The 16,746-nt window shown below is 40.8% G+C and overlaps 1 protein-coding gene across 2 annotated transcripts in view; it reads left to right on the top strand.

The window, feature by feature from the left end:
• ATZW10 (centromere/kinetochore protein, putative (ZW10)) overlaps window positions 1-16,746 on the top strand; it is a 286,264-nt gene that overhangs the window by 97,117 nt on the left and 172,401 nt on the right. For both annotated transcript variants that reach the window (XM_089450059.1, XM_089450060.1), the window contains exon 3: window positions 7,230-7,388. In XM_089450059.1, the coding sequence (XP_089306185.1) occupies window positions 7,230-7,388 (159 nt within the window). The remainder of the gene's footprint in view (window positions 1-7,229; window positions 7,389-16,746) is intronic.

Raw genomic sequence — 16,746 nt, forward strand, 5'->3', positions numbered from 1 at the left:
GGATCCTAGATTAAACACATACCCAGCTGTAGATTTACGGTCATCAACCGAACCGGCCCAGTCAGAATCAGTGTAACCACTGAGTATAGGATTGGAACTTCGAGTGTATAGGAGGCCATAATCAGAAGTGCCACGCACATATCGTAGCACACGCTTTGCTGCTTGCCAATGATCAGCTTTAGGAGTTGACATGAAGCGAGAAATGTAGCTTACTGCAAAACTGATATCAGGTCTGGTAGCAGTAAGATAGATGAGACTGCCCACTAATTGCCTGAATAAAGTTTCATCCACAAGGGGAGAGGATGACTGTGCTGAAAGTTTGAGCCCTGGTTCCATAGGAGTCGTGGCCGGTTTGCAATCCTGCATCCGGTTTGCAATCCTGCATTCTGAACCTGTCCACAAGATTTTTGGCATACTTGGACTGAGAGAGAAAGATCTGATTTTCAGTCTGCCAAACTTCAACCCCCAGACAGTAATGAAGAAGTCCCAAGTCTGTCATCTCAAAAGTTCTGCATAAATCTTGTTTGATCCCATGGATCAAATGTGCAGAGCTGCCAGTAATGATAAGGTCATCCACATAGACAACCACAAACAAGATATCATCACCAGTATGCTTGATGTACAAGTTTGCATCAGATGGGCTCCGCTGAAAACCCTGATCTGTCAGGTACCGATCAATTTTCATGTACCAAGCCCGAGGAGCTTGTTTCAATCCATAGATTGCTTTAGCTAACCGACACACTTTCTGTTCTTGACCAGCAACCTTGAATCCTGGAGGTTGCGTCATGTAGACTTCTTCTTGGAGATCACCATTTAGGAAAGCACTTTTTACATCCATCTGATGAACTTTCCAATTGAACTGAGCTGCTAGAGCAAGGACAAGCCTTATGGTACTCATCTTGGCTGTAGGAGCAAAAGTCTCCTCATAGTCGATGCCTTCCTTCTGTGAGAACCCTCTAGCCACAAGCCGAGCTTTATACTTGTCTATGGTTCCATCAGCTTTGTATTTCACTTTATACACCCATTTGCAGCCTATGGGCTTTTTCCCTGCAGGAAGATCAGAAAGTGTCCATGTGTGATTCTTCTGAAGACTCTGGAATTCGGCTTCCATAGCCTGTTCCCACTCAGATGTACCCTTAGCCTCTGAATAGGTTTGAGGCTCAAAAATACTGTGTAGGTTAGCCATAAGAGCAAAATTGACTGTAGACTGTTGTCTGTTCTTATGTCTAGAAGTTCTACCTTCAAGGAGCTCATCATCCCGGAGATCACCAATGGTTTTAGCCCACCATTTAGGCCGAAGAGTAGAAGAACCAATATCAGGAGTAGAGGAACCAATATCAGGAGGAGGTGGAGAAGACTCAAGAGCAATAGGGGCCGCAAGAGGAGGGTTATTTTCTGGAGGAAGCTCAGATAGAGTAGTATCAAATACTGATGCTACATCATCCCTCCCATCAGGTGGACCGACCGGAAGACGAACACTGTGAGGCTGATCCTCAGAACACTGCTCAGAAGAAGAAGACTGAAAGAATCCTCTGTCTTCATCAAATACTACATCCCGACTGAAGCTAAGACGACCAGTGGCTATATCTATCAGCCTATAGGCCTTGTGATGATCACTGTACCCTGTCATCATGAGTTTCTGGCTTTTGGAATCCAACTTAGAGCGCTTAGCAGCTGGAATTCAAAGATATGCAACTGAGCCAAATACTTTGAGATGACTGATCTTAGGCTTACGGCCAGACCAAACCTCTTCAGGAGTCTTCCCTGTAACAGCCTGAGTGGGTGATCGGTTAAGAAGGTAAACAACAATAAATACTGCTTCAGCCCAGAATCTGTTTGGAACACTCCTGTGTTGTAACATGGAACGAGCCATTTCAACAACCGTGCGGTTGCGACGCTCGACAACACTGTTCTGCTGAGGAGTGTAGGGTGTGGTTAACTGACGTTTGATGCCATGAATATCACAAAAGTTGGCAAAAGTTGAAGAACAAAATTCCCCCCCATTGTCGGTCCTAAGAGTCATGATGTTACAGCCAGACTCTTTTTCAACTAAGGTTTTAAACTTCTGAAAGGTACTAAGTGCATCAGATTTATTTTTTAGAAAATACACCCACATCTTTCTACTGAAATCATCTACAATAAGTAAAAAATATTTGCAAGCAGTGATAGAAGCTGTATTCATAGGACCACAAATATCAGCATGAAGTAACTGAAGTACCTTAGATGCTCGCCAAGATTCTCCATCCTTGAATGGGGACCGATGTTGCTTTCCCGCTTGACAGGCGCCGCATATCCCCAATTGCTGAGTCTGAATATCAGGTAATCCTGACACAAGTCCCTCCCGAGAGAGCTGAGAGAGATACTGCATATTTAGATGCCCATATCGCTGATGCCATAGAGTACTGATGGGAGAGACACGTGCTGCTAGAGCCACTTCTGGAGAGTCACCGGTGTCAAGTAGCCTATATAGACCATGGTCCTCTAGGCCAACAGCAATTGTTAGACTAGTCTCCCTGTCAATAATGGAGCACTTGTGCGCACTGAACACTACATCAAGCTGAGGAGAATTCCTCATAATCTGGCTGACAGACAGCATATTAATTTCCATACCAGGAACATAGTATACATTCAAGAAGATGAGTGTGCGCCCACCAGACTGGATCTGAACGTTACCTCTGCCAACCACTGTGTATTTTTCACCTCCACCAAATACCACGGAATCACTGAAAGGTGAGAAGTCAATAAACCAGTCACGCCTGTGAGAGAAATGGTGTGATGCACCAGAGTCAATGTACCAAGTAGAAGACGGTACATGATCTGACGACCTTTTAGCCATAAAGGCGTAAAAGGCAGATTCTTTCTGCTCAGAATATTCCTGACTGCCTTCCAACATGAGATTGGTTAACGAAGCCATCTGCACGTTTCCCAAGATATGGAAAAATACAAAGAATCCTGCACGGATTTCAATGCGGATGCTGGTTGATCCAGACAAAAATTGATAGATGCTGATATAAATATGAAATGATTTCCCAAAGGAAACTGATTTATTGTAAGAAGCACAATTTTCTTAAACAAACACTAGATAGGAAGAATCAACAAATTGGGCCCACAGGCATAGGCAGGAAACTCAAGACGTATATGAAGAGGCACGAAATTTCTGGAAAGTTAAAAACTCTGTTTTACGGTAATAACAATGCTGATTTACTTGAATGAACTTCTTCCCAAACTCTGCTGCTTAAGATAGTGCTTTGAACGACAGATTTGACTCAGAAAATATCGGCTTATTTAATGAAATTTTGCCAGAAAGCGTAAAGGATTCATGACAAAGACAAGAAAAAGACCCTGCTTTTGAATTTCTGCTATCCCCTGTACTCACGATGACTGCCGCTACTATACGGGAAATTCAAATATCAGTTCTTAGAAAAGCCGCTGATAGTAATGACTGCCGCTGAGTCCAAGCCGACAGTGCCAGACTTATTCTGTTCAAAAGCTTCCAACACGCAGAATCACTGAAATCTGCGGTGATCCGAGAGCTTCCGGACTGGAATCAGGTACACAAAAATTTCAGAAGAAGAAGATCATGGCCCTACGACAGTTTCCACCCTCGAGCAACGAATGCGAAATTGCTCCGTCACATACGATGCATCATCCTACTCGAGCATGTTGAAAATGGCATACCTATTGGATTGGTTGAAAAGGGTTTTATTGAACAATCTTGCGCAGCTGGTATGGGAGACTTTGAGGAAGGCGTCGGCAACAGAGTTATCAGTAGCCTTTGCCTATGGGACTCACCGATTCTTCTCCCCGGGACCCCTCTGCGATCACGGTAAACGTTTTCGTCGCCGCGATCTTGATCGGACAAATTTCGATTCCCCAAGACATGTAGAGATACTTGGATATCGATAATTCTGCGAAGGTTGATTTAGCGCTAAAAATCGATCGATTTACCCTTGGCAAAACAGAACTCCGCAGAGCGAAACCCAAAGAGAAACGATGATACGAGGGCAAGATCGATATATAGAAAAAATTAATGCCCGACACGCCAAAAAAAAACGATTATACGTGGGCGAGAAAATAATACCCGACACGCTTACGCCAATCAGAAGTCGTAAGTGCCCTTTTCAACACACAGGTGCCACGGCAAAAATTCTACGTTTGAACGATCTCGATCCCGTCAAATGAACGAAGCGGATGAAGCGAAAGGCTCTGCGGAATTTCTCGATACCAGCCACCGTTTGATCGAAGAGAAGGTGAATATGGCTGCACGCCCTGTCCCTTCTTAAAAAACTGTGGAGATCTCACAAGACAGAGAACCGACTGCGATTTATCCAAACAGAATCGGCAATTTTGTTCTAAACCAGATCCAAGAGTTTCTCAAAAAGAAATGCTTAGACATGAAGAAATGATAATGCAGGAGAAGAATCCATTTCTGTATCGAGATAGACGACTGTAAGCTTTTATCACAGTGAGCAAAGCCGAGGCTAAGACTCAGTGAAGGCTACCTGGCTTACAGAGGGCTCGACCTTAGAAAGGAATGAAAGAACTCAAGAGATTAGGATGCGAAGAGGAGAGCAGTTTCGAAATGAACTACTGAATTTTTCAAACTATGAAAAATTATTTCGAAAAAAAAATCCCTGTGCTCTGATACCATAAAACAGTGCGAACAACGCATATGGATTTCCAATCAATTGAATTAATCATGAGCAAGCTGAAGCTCAATAATAATACAGAGATATTTACAATAATAGAAACATCAAGTTTCTATGTAGAATATGGAAACAATCAGTTTCATCTAAGAAACTGCTAAAAGAATAAAAATAGCAACAGCTAAAAGAATGAGCATTAAATACTAAATAGGAATATTCTAATACAAATATCAACTACAACAATACTGCATCAACACTGCATTAATACTGCATCGAAGACAAAATTCCGGCCCTACTGCTTAAGAATTTTGGCCCAACTTCAGGTCTGCAACTTCGGCCTTATTTGTAGCTCCAAAATTTCGCACGTGTGGATCACAAGAGAGAGAAAATGGTCTCCAAACTTCTTCGCTAGGGTTTTTCTCCTTCTTTCTTGAATTTCACACTCTTTTTCCTTCTCCAGCAACTGCAGATCAAACTTGTTGAGAATGTCTCCAAATGAGGTCGAGTAGCTGCCTATTTATAGTTGTTTCTGGCTCCAATTTGAGGCTGACTTGTCCAGGTTGAGGCTGACTTGGTGGAGGAGGCCTGAGTAGGTTCTGAAGTTATTTTTAATGAAGAATGGTTGATTGGGAAGAATATTTGCATTCTTATATGATTGAGATTTGTTATTTAATTTGCTTCCGCTGAATGTTTAAGTTAAAACTCTAACCATTTTTTAATTCAGTAAATCTGATCTGCTAGGAAATAATAAACCAGGCATTAGGGAAATTTAACACCTCTAAGGAGTATCTATTAACTTGTGCAGGGGACTTCACGTTACCCTTCATCCTGGCATTTAATGAGGAGTTATCCATTCTTAGGCATGTACTAGTATGGCAGTTTAGTAATTCTTGCGACAATGAGGGTGCTTTATGAAGATATTCTGATAGCATTAATGAAAGTATTGGTTCATTCTTTTTCTGGCAGAATGATGGGATTTATGACAGGAGTTCTACCAGAACTCAGGGTATATATTTTAAGATATAACGACAGTTACTTGACAACTGATTTTAAGGAGGTTTGACAGCTGATTTGACAGCAAATTGAAGGGATTTTTGATGGAATTATGACAGCAGTGAGAGCACACCATACTTGCTGTTTTCTATTGTAACTTTAACTTGCTCATTCTATAAGAGCAGGAGAGGTGTCTTAGATTTTTTAATTGGTGGTTCTTGGCCCTTTGACATTCTTCCATATTTCTTTTCGTCCTCCTTGTCACTTTAGAGAGTTTAGTAGCAGTATATGATTGTGTTGTTGCTGGCCTTGAGAGCTGATTTATGAATTTTTCAGCTTTGGATGTAATATTGGGATTCATAATGCAAAGATCTTCTATTTGCACTGTCAAAGAAACATTTTATGTGGAGTGTGGGCTAGTCCAATAGTGCTTTTTTTGTTGCTTACTGTCCAGTGTGGCATGTCTTCATTTGCAACATAGGATTTGACAAATCTATATGGCAGATTCTCTTTTTTCTTCCTCCATTCACCCAGTGGACTAAGGCACCAGTCAATTTTAATTTATGTCATCAATATTTTGTTGAAAGCATATCTAGGGATACCTACCTGTGACTGGCATGCACTAGCCTGAAGTGAGAGAAGTCCAGCTGAGGTGACAGTGGCTGTATCTTTTGATCGTTGCAGCGAAAGTTTCCCGCAGTGATCCTCTGCCATATCACCACAGATAATTACGAGAGTAAGATATCATAGCAGAGGAAAGGAAGAATGCGACACTGTAGCTGCCTATTACGTGCCACAATGTCTATTTACTCCATAGGGAGTCGACTTTCCATTTTTTTGTATTGTAAACAAGAGAAGAAAAAGAACAAGGTGCAAACATTATTTCTTGCTAGAGTTTTTCTCGTATGCGTTTCTCTGAGGTAAAATCTTGGTGTTAATCATGTTTGTTTCAATTTTTGTAGTCCCTTCTTAATTTCGCTGATATCTTTCATGATGAAAGTGGTATGCTTCTAATATTAATACTTATTCATATGTAACCGCTATGTAGTAGAGTATAATCTTACTATATTTGCAATAGTAATGTAAGATCTGTTGTGACAAGTTGTCCGTTGGAATATTGAAGGTAGTTTATGGAAAAGAAATTTAGTTGGTTGTTAGTATCAAAGACCATTCAATGTTTCCTTAATTCCATTTTTCAAGATTTTCATCAATGTTTCCCTTGCCTTTGGCCATTACGATATGTTTTTCCCTTTCTTCTGTTTTCTCTTAGGTAAGTGCCCAAAAGTGTTGAACTATACTCAACGTTTTGCAGGAAAGTAATGGTTTGGTATATTCAGCTTGTTTATTTGCTAGAGATTTTCGCCCTTTAGGCCTCTTGTACTTGGATGCTATCTGCTTCAACACCAATTATTTCAGAATGACTGGACTTCTTTATTTTTGATGTGATTATTTGATATGGCAAATTTCTCCATTGCCTTTGGGGAGTGACAACTTTGTTTTCCTTTATCACTATATAGAAGGGATATTGGATGCTATGTTTGCTCTTCCTTGCAATAGGGAAATGACAACCTTGTTTTTCTTTATTTGTAGATAGCAGGGATATTGGATGTTGCGTTTGCAAGGTTGGCAGACTCTTTGATCAAATCTGTCATTATTCCTGTGACACATACTTCAGCAATTCATATTGTTTCAGAAGAATCAGTCAAAAATAAGCCAGTTCTTAGCTGGGCATTATTGTCTGATATTCAGGTAAGTGTTGAAAGTTTGAAACTTGATTGTGTAGGATTAAATCATATGCAATGGAACTGGTTGATTGGACTCTATGATAATATTTTTTTCTTTTTTGCAGCATGATTTCTTAGAGTTACAAAATAAATAACAAACATTTGAAGTTGATTTAGATTTGATTAACTGAAATAGATTGAGGATGTAAAAGAAAAATCTAAAAGAAGAAAAATCTAAACTTCTTTTATTGCTTTGATATTTATCTTCCAGATCCATCACATAGAGATTTTTTCTGTCGACATTTTGAACCATCAAATGTGGTTCATATTCCTGACAAAATCTCTATGTGATGGATCCGGAAGATAAGTATCAAATCAATTCAAATCACATGAGCATCAACTCAGAAATTCTTTTATCGCATCAGTTTTTTTGGTTAGTAGAAAAGTTCAAAATTTCATTAATTATACAGATATTTGTACAAAAATGGAGTAGATGGCTGCTATCCCCCCTGGCAGATTGAACATGGCAAGTAAGATATTTCATTGCTCATTTTTGCCATTCCTGTTGCTGGATATGTACAGAAAATCTCTTATCTAAATTGTTGCCATCTGATATTTGATAAGAAAATTTTCATTTGACTACATCTACAGTGTATTATGCATTTTTACTTACACACACGTTGTTTTCAATTGGATGTAGCTTGGGTTGTTGGGAGAAATGTTGTTATTCTCCCACCCGGATTCAATTCCTGCATGTGACATGAGAGTCCCTCAAGAACCGGAACATGTATATTCTTCTTATGGAATATAAATATATTTCAAATATAATACAAACACACACACACTCTTGCCCTTCCAGAAAGCAAGAGCTGTCAAATACTTGCCACAGGAACAATTAAAAACAGTAGCTATCAAAGGATTAACAGAGAAAGCATGTGCTGACTGATTGAGTAGCTGTAAATTCAGCAGGGTGGTGTCTTTTAGAGTGTTTGATGCTCTATAGAATGCATACCATGAAATAGATTAGGGTTCATTCAACGATAATGCTGCTATTTTCTCCCTGCTGATCTCTGTGCTTCTCATCTAAATTCTTTGTTATCACAGCTAGTTTATTCTTCAAAGTTCAGCATCCTGACTTCTTTCTCTTGCTCATCTACCATCCTCTTGAGGGGCAATAAAACTTGTAATAGTATGTAAAGGGAACATTGAATTTTGAAATTCCATGTGTGAAAAACGTAGAACCTTAGTTGTGGGGCTATTTAGAGTCAGCATCCGTGGATGATAGGATGTCTATCATAAGCTGTGTGTTTAGTCTTGGAACAGCATGGAACTATCATAAGCTAAGGTTCTTCGCTCCTATGATGGATGATAGGATGTCTATCATCCATAAGCTATGTGTTCCTAGCTTCCTATCATAAGCGATGTGTTCCTGGGCTTGGGCCATGGTGACAGTGGGTCCTTGCCCTGTGTGTGCCCTTCCTAAAGGTCTTTCAGGACCTTAGTGACCCTACTAATTGGCTAGATAACAAGTCCCATTGTTGACTAAAGGATAGTTGAGATGCAAGCAGTAGCCAAATGAGAAATGGGTTGAATCTAGAATATTATGGGATAACAAGAATAAATCTAACATAAAGAAACAAGAACATGAGATCTTAGAAGAGAAAAATGCTTCTTAGAGTATGAAATGAACTTTGAAGACAGCATGTCATTTTATAGTAAAAAGTGGCAAAAACCTTAAGTGCATGAACCTTAAAATGACTTAAAAATTATTTAAGTCATTAATATGACACTAACGCATGATTTAGAATAAATAATTTCACTTATGCAAAATAAATAGCAACGCTCAAAGGGGCATGTGGAGTAGTATGGCTAGAAGAATGCTTGCAGAGTTGCAAGTTCATTAGGATGAACCTACAACTCTTTTTTGTGCTAACTAGGGAGTTCTCAAGCTAGAAAAGAATCTTGTCTTCCATGAGTAGTGTTGCCACACACTCTAGCAGGGGTCCTAGGAGGGCTACCAAAGGGACAACTACTAGACCAAGTGACAACAATGAGACAAGACCCACTGTCAGCTCAGTCAATGTCCCCTGCTCTTTCTGGACTTTCATTGATGGGAGGAGTCTTGGTATGGAGGAGATCACTTGTATTGAGGGATTCAATGGTAAGGTATGGAGTGATTCCCAAGGTGTCCATTCAAAGGAGAGGCTCAATTATGGCTTGATGAAGGAAAGGCTCTCCAAGAAAGTCCTATAAGGAGAGTCAAGACCTAGGGTTATGAATATTAAATGATGATGTGTATGTTGAGGATCAAGAATTCCAAGGTGAGGCAAGAACTCTGTAGCAGCTTTGCAAGATGATTCTTCTTAAAAATAGGGCTCTCACTCCACTAGAGAGATCCTAGAAAGAAACCTATGCGAGACCTTGGGTTTGTGTGTAATCGTGGGAGGAATTCCTCCAATATGATCACAAGGTCAAGCTAGGATAGGGAGGGTCAAGAATGATTTGATTTCTTAAAATTTTATGTGCAAATGACCTCAAGGAGACCACCAACCAAGACGCTGAATATGGGCTTCCAAAGATACAATTAGGGCTTGGGTTTTCTTGCAAACCAACGTTGGGAATTGCTCCAAACTTGGAGGGCCACTATAGGAGACACCTGCGCAAATGCCTATCCAAACTGATTTGAAAGATCACTCCTCTAATGCAATTCACAGAAAGTGTTAGTTGGCTGTCTTGGAAATGGGCCAAAATTATAGAAAGGGAGAGAAAGAGAGATAAGGAGAAGGTGACCACCAATTTTGCTTGAACCATTGCCTAACCCTTGGTCTATGGAATCTATGTGATTCAGAATTTCGCTGAAATTTTCTTCAAGGAGGCTAAAAAGCAATGCCCTAGCAACCACTCTTTAACATTTACCCAGCCAATATCTATGGACTTCCATGGAAGAAAAACAAGTTTCAATCCACTAGGAACACTCCTCTACTTGTTATTCAATGAGTAGCATTTACAATTTCACAACCTAAGGATTTTTACAATGATTTTCAATAAAATTAAGGCAAGAAGATATGGCTAGTTGCAATAATTCCACACACTAGACATTATTTCAAGAAAAATCTTCAACAAAAATTACTTACAAGATAACAAGAGATATACCCAATCATAGATCAAGAAGATGGCTCCAAGAAAGAATGAAATTTCGGCTCCCAAAACTATCGAAATGCATCAAGATATCTCCAATAGAAATCCAAGGAAAAAGTGCGAAATTCTTCAAGAGAAATAGATTAAAGTGTGATGATGATGATCTCTCTCAATGGGAGAGATCTAAATATATATGATCCTCTATCCTATTTGAATTAGCCTAAGATGCCCCTATAATTATTTTAACGTGCAAAATAACATATCCTTGGTGACCAACCCACCAAGTAGCTCATAAAGTGAAGAATAATCCATCCAAGGTGAAGCCGGAATGAAGAAATCATGGTGTAAGAGGGCCATTGGAGGGCCTCATTGAGTCCTTTAGGTGCCATAATGAGAGTGAGGGCTCCATAAATGATAGACAAGGGGGTGGTGCTGCAAAGTGGCTTTGGGGCACAAGTATTGGTCTCATGGGCCCCCCGATGAAAAAAATCCTATAGATTGCTCCAAATGAGGGCATGGAAGATGATGCTTTCCCTCCCATGTATCACAGATGAGACAAACCTCCTCTGGGCCTCGGATCAGCGGCCAAACCCTGTATATCCAGCTAAGCTGGTTGGGGGCACTGCAGACCCAAGTGCATCATCTCTCATATAACATGGGGCAATGAACAAGTTGTTGAAGGTATTGAGGCTGCCCGTGGCATGAGATAATGCTCTGTCACATGATGGAAACCCATGGCTCTCAACGAATCTGCTACAAGTGTGAATATGATCGTCTGGTGGGCTTAGGCCCCAATTAAGTTGCCCAACCCATGATGAAACTACCTTCCAATCCTATATAAGATCCAACACGTCTCTTCACCTTTAGGTAAAATAAGTCATTAATGCATCTAAGTGAATCAAGCTTGTCAGTCAAGGGCACAAATGAAACTTCATAGTGGGTTTCCCTCCAAAATTTTGGGCTTTTAGCATCTCTGTTTTCAAAAACAGCTGGTTTGAAATTGACTCGGCGAGTTGGTCCGAATCATACCCTCATCCTGTCAACTCAGCCTTCGAACCGGAACGACCGACCGGGTTATTACCGAGCTGGCCGAGTTGTCTAACGACTCGGCCGACTCGGTACTAACTCGGCCGGCTCGGTGACAGGGACCCAAAAAAGTCAGAACAACACGGTTTTGTTTTGCAATTTGTTTTTTGGGGACTCCAAACCCATTTCTAATATGCCTTTACGTTCTTTGGGGTCCATTCCCCTCTCCTAAACCCTATAAAACCCACCCAACCCCTCTCATTTCCTCACAACCATCTCATTGCATTTGAGTGAGAGTTTGCGAAGAGTTGTGGAGTTTGTTTTGGAGCAGCAGTGAGGAGTCTTGGGCAAGCATTGTAGCAGGAGTGAGGAGCTTCTTGGGCAGCCATTGGAGCAACATTGAGGAGTTGGTTTGTTGGAGCAACCTTGAGGAGGTAGTTTGTGCCTAGAGGTATTTTTTTTCACTTGTAAAAATCTGTTTTTGCTTATTTATTTTTTTGTGCAAATTTGGAAATTGAAAAGAGTGTTTTTTGTGAAAGAAATGAACATTGAAGCAATGCTATTTTTTTGTTTTCATTTTCAGATTTTTTCCTTTGATTTCCAAGTGAAAAAATGGCACCTAGAGTGAAAGATGCTGCTTGGGCATATGTTGAAATGGTTGATAGTCAAATGCATTGCAAATTTTGCCATAGAAAAATTAAGGAAGGTCTTGGGGGCATTAATAGGCTGAAACAACACTTGGCAGGGATTAGAGGCCAAATTACTCCATGTGAATCACCAGAAATTGGGGAGATTAGGAAGGATTTGTTAGCCAACTTTGAGAAGTTTAAAGAAGAAAAAGCTAGGCAAAAAGAATTAGAGGCTGAAATTGGGAGGAAGAGGAGTATACAAAAAATGCTGGCTACCAACCCCCATTTTGATTTTGAGGGTTCTTCCTCTATCCCTTGTACTGATGCATCCAACCCCTTCCGATATGTTCCTCCCTCTTTGGAGTCTATTCAAGAAAAGGGTAAGGGTAAAATGAAAAAGAAGGGTGATATGAATATCAAAAGTTATTTCACTGTCACACCCTCCTCTCCATCAGATGCACATGGTCCTCAAGCTAGTAGAACTTTGCAGCCCACTTTAGATGACCATTGGAAGAAAGAATTGAGGGAGACTGCTTGTGATTACATATGTAGATGGTGGTATGATGCTGATATCCCCTTCAATGCTTCTCATTCACCATATTATGAGCCTATGTTTGATGCCATACATGCTGCTGGAAAAGGCTTCAAAGGCCCTACTATGCATGAGATAAGGGGGTATCATTTGCAGAAAGAAATTGCCTCCATTAATGAGTATTTGAAAGATTTCAAGGACTCATGGGCAAGAACAGGATGTACCATCATGTCATATGGATGGACTGATCAAAGGAACCGTACCATCATAAACTTTGTTAGCTTATGCCCATAGGGAACCATGTTTCAAAAATCAATTGATGCATTTGATAAGGTAAAAGATGGACAATTGTTGTTTCAGCTTGTTCAGGTGGTTCACGGACACCCGCGGTCACTGTGTGTTCGCTATATCCACAGAAATATCTGAGCTTGATCAAGGGTATCAAGCCCCGCGGCCAATAGCTAGGCCTAACCCCAAGGGCTTCAGGGAGAATTGACCTCGTGACCTCCTGGATGGCGAGGCACTTATTTGACCAGTTGAGCTAACCCTTGGGGTTGGGGGTGGCTAATGTTGTTCAAGTCATCACATATAATGCCTCTAACTATGTTATTGCTGGTAAACTGTTAGAGGAAAAACACAGAATCATCTTTTGAACCCCATGTGCTGCACATTGCATAGACCTCATGCTTGAGGATATTGCCAAATTAGATTGGGTCAAAAACACTATAGATCATGCCAAAAGCATATCAAAATTGATCTACAATCATTCATGGATTTTGAGCCTTATGAGGAGACACATAGGGGGCAGGGATATTATTAGGCCTGCCATCACTAGATTTGCTACTCATTTTTTGACATTGCAATCTATGCTTTCACAACATAGAAACTTGCAAAAGATATTTTCCAGTGAAGAATGGAATCAAAGCCAGTGGTCTCACAAACAGGATGGCAGAGAATTGAAAAAGAAAGTTAATGAAGAAATATTTTGGAGAAAGGCAACAAAGATTGTGAAGGTTGCTGAGCCACTGGTTAAGGTGTTGCAGTTGGTGGATGGGGAAAGATTGGCTATGGGATTCATTTATGAGGCTATGGATCAAGCAAAGGAGCAAATAAAGAGGGCATACAAGGATAAAGTGGCTAAGTATGGGCCCATTTGGGCAATCATTGATAAAAGATGGAACAATCAACTCCATCACCCTATACATGCAACTGGGTATTTTTTGAACCCACGGTATCATTATAAAGCTCTGGCGGCAGGAGCTTTGAAGGGGGAGGTTAGAGATGGATTGATTGACTGCATTGATTGCATGATCCCATTGGAGTGTGATCAGCTGGAGATACACCGACAGGTCACAACCTTCAGCAAAGCCACATGTACCTTTGGGAAGAACCTAGCAAAGATTGCAAGGGAAGCAGATGAGCCAGGTAAACAAAAATTTCAATTTTCAAATTCTTAATATATATTTTGTTAAATCGTTTATAATTTGAAAGTTGGATATAATTTGTAATTTCGTTGAGCTAATTCATTACACTCCTATGGTTTTTGCAGCACAATGGTGGGAGGCTTTTGGTAGCCATTGTCTTGAATTGCAGAAGTTTGCAATTCGTATTTTGAGTCAAACTTGCAGTGCTACTGGGTGTGAGCGCAATTGGTCTGTCTTTGAGAGGATTCACACGAAGAAGAGAAACCGTTTGGATCAAAAACGATTAAATGATCTAGTCTATGTCCAATACAACCTCTGGCTCAGACGCAACCAATTGCTGAACAAAAGACCTGATTCATATCCCATTGTGTTGGAAGACATTGATCCAACATCAGATTGGGTAGTGGAGGGTCATCTAGCAGAGTTTGATTCTGATGAGGATCTTGATTTGGATTTACAAGTAGAGGCATCACTCGAACATAATATTCAATTGAATGCAGATCTTGATCCACTTGTACCAGCCTCAGGGCCGGCCCCAAGTCCTCCAGTTGCAGGCGCTTCCTCTGCCCAGCCACGACAGAAGCGCATATCTCGTTTATCTTAGCTTGTAGCTACTGCCCAACGTGCTAGTGCTACCACTTCTATAGTTGCAGTTGGAGATGATGATGAAGAGGAGCCATGGGCTGGCCTATCTGACTCTGATCCAGAGGTTGAGCCAGATGATCTTGGCTCCTCTAGCAGTAGCCAGTAGTACTGGTCACAGTTTACTTTTGTTGTAGAGGCCATTTCTAGCCTCCTTGGTTATGTGTTTTTGTTTTGATCTCTATATCATCATCATGTATGTATTGGACAGTGCATTGGGTGCCATTTTGATATAATGGATATATTCATGAGCCTACTTTGATCATATGTTGTCTTCTATCTATATTCTAATGCTGTGTGTTTGGAAACATGAATGAAAATATTTAAAATTATGTTTTTTTATAAAAAAATTAAATATTTAATGTATTTTTTACAACGACCGAGTCATTGAAATCGATCCTCGACCGAGTTGGAGTCAGAGTCGGAGTCGGAGTTGACCCTCGACCGAGTTGGAGTCAGAGTCAGAGTCGGAATCGACCCTCGACCGAGTTGGAGTCAGAGTCGGAGTCAGAGTTTTAAAACATTGTTTAGCATGTAATAGTGTTACCTCCCTAGGTAGGAGTCGTTAATGAACAACCCTATTAGGTGTTCCCAACCCCTAATGGGAAGGACATGTCCAAGGTACATCCTTCAAGTGGTAGGTGTCATGTGGATAATGATGAGGTGGATTGGGACACAAGGGTCTCAAGGCCAAATGCCATGGGCTCAAGGGTGGTAATGATGAGGGATGTCCACATATTTGGGTGTATGAATGTAGGAGGGAGCAATCGTGGTACATGAGTTACCTCGACCTTTGTTTTTCCACCCTTCTTCATTTGCCTTTTTCCTTTTATTGATTTTCTTTTATTTTACTGCTCGGGGTTCTAGGGGATGAGAGCATGCTATGTATGATATAGCAGTGATTACCCCTTTAAGGTGGGGCAGTTCATCGCCCACCAGGGGTTGGGACATGCATGGGTTCCTTAATGATGCAGGGGGGCACTCATAGGGGCCCTAGGAACCAGGGTGATGGCCATAATGATAAGGGGTAGAGATCATGTTTAGCTTTTTCCCACGTGCTAAATTTTATTGTCTCGACCATCTTTTGCATTTTGTGGTATTATTTCCTTTTGTATGTGGCCATGATATGCTTTTATCTCTTTTTTGTTAAGTTGCATCAACCTCTAGGGCACCATTCCAAGCTCGACCTAGACATGTGGACAAGGGGAGGGGGAGTACCAGAGTCTTGTGGATGTAGTGGTCATGTGGACCAAGAGAGGGAAGATGATGAAATGGGGCATGTAATGTGCGGAGGAGAGTGAAAAATGTGGAACGAGAAAATGGAACCATGCTGCCAAAATTGGGGTTTCCCAGGTAGTCCCCATCTTAAAGCTGTAAACCAGTAGGGGAGATCGTTAGAAAATTGGATTAGGACAACATTTAATTCATATTTTTCATTCATGACATTTACTTGTGATATATGTTCTTCTTGTTCTTTATTATGTTGAAACAGTGAAGATCACAACTATACAAAAATGAACGCAAGATATAGGCTCCAAGCCAGGGAAAAACCCCTCCAAGGGGAACACCCAAAAGAACTTCTCTTCTTATAGAATTAGTTTCAAAGGAGTCTTCCAAGACCAAACCCTAGACCAAGGCTCCCACCAGGACCAAGTCAACCAACCCGCCTTTCCACACAAGGTGTTCAAAGATAGCGAAGCAAAATCTCTCCAAGAAGAGGCTCTCGTAGCCTTTCGGTCTCACAAACAAAGTCTATTATCTCCTCCTGCAATTCGGACCTGAGGAAACCCTAGAAAAACCTAGGGACATCACATGTGGGAGCAGAGATGAATGAATTTCAGATCCTCAACGCCTTCTAGTGAAAACTTGCTTTTTTGCTAGGCTCTTCTAGCCTCTTCACATCCTTTTCTAGCCGTAGACCTTATCCAAAATGTAGTGTGCTTGTGTGTGTCTCAATGGAGGTCAAAGTCCTTCATTATATAGCCTTCCAAA

Source organism: Pinus tabuliformis, chromosome X (assembly GCF_031772625.1).
Source record: "Pinus tabuliformis cultivar Carrire ecotype Pingquan chromosome X, CPIR1, whole genome shotgun sequence".
In the NCBI taxonomy this organism is placed as follows: domain Eukaryota; kingdom Viridiplantae; phylum Streptophyta; class Pinopsida; order Pinales; family Pinaceae; genus Pinus; species Pinus tabuliformis.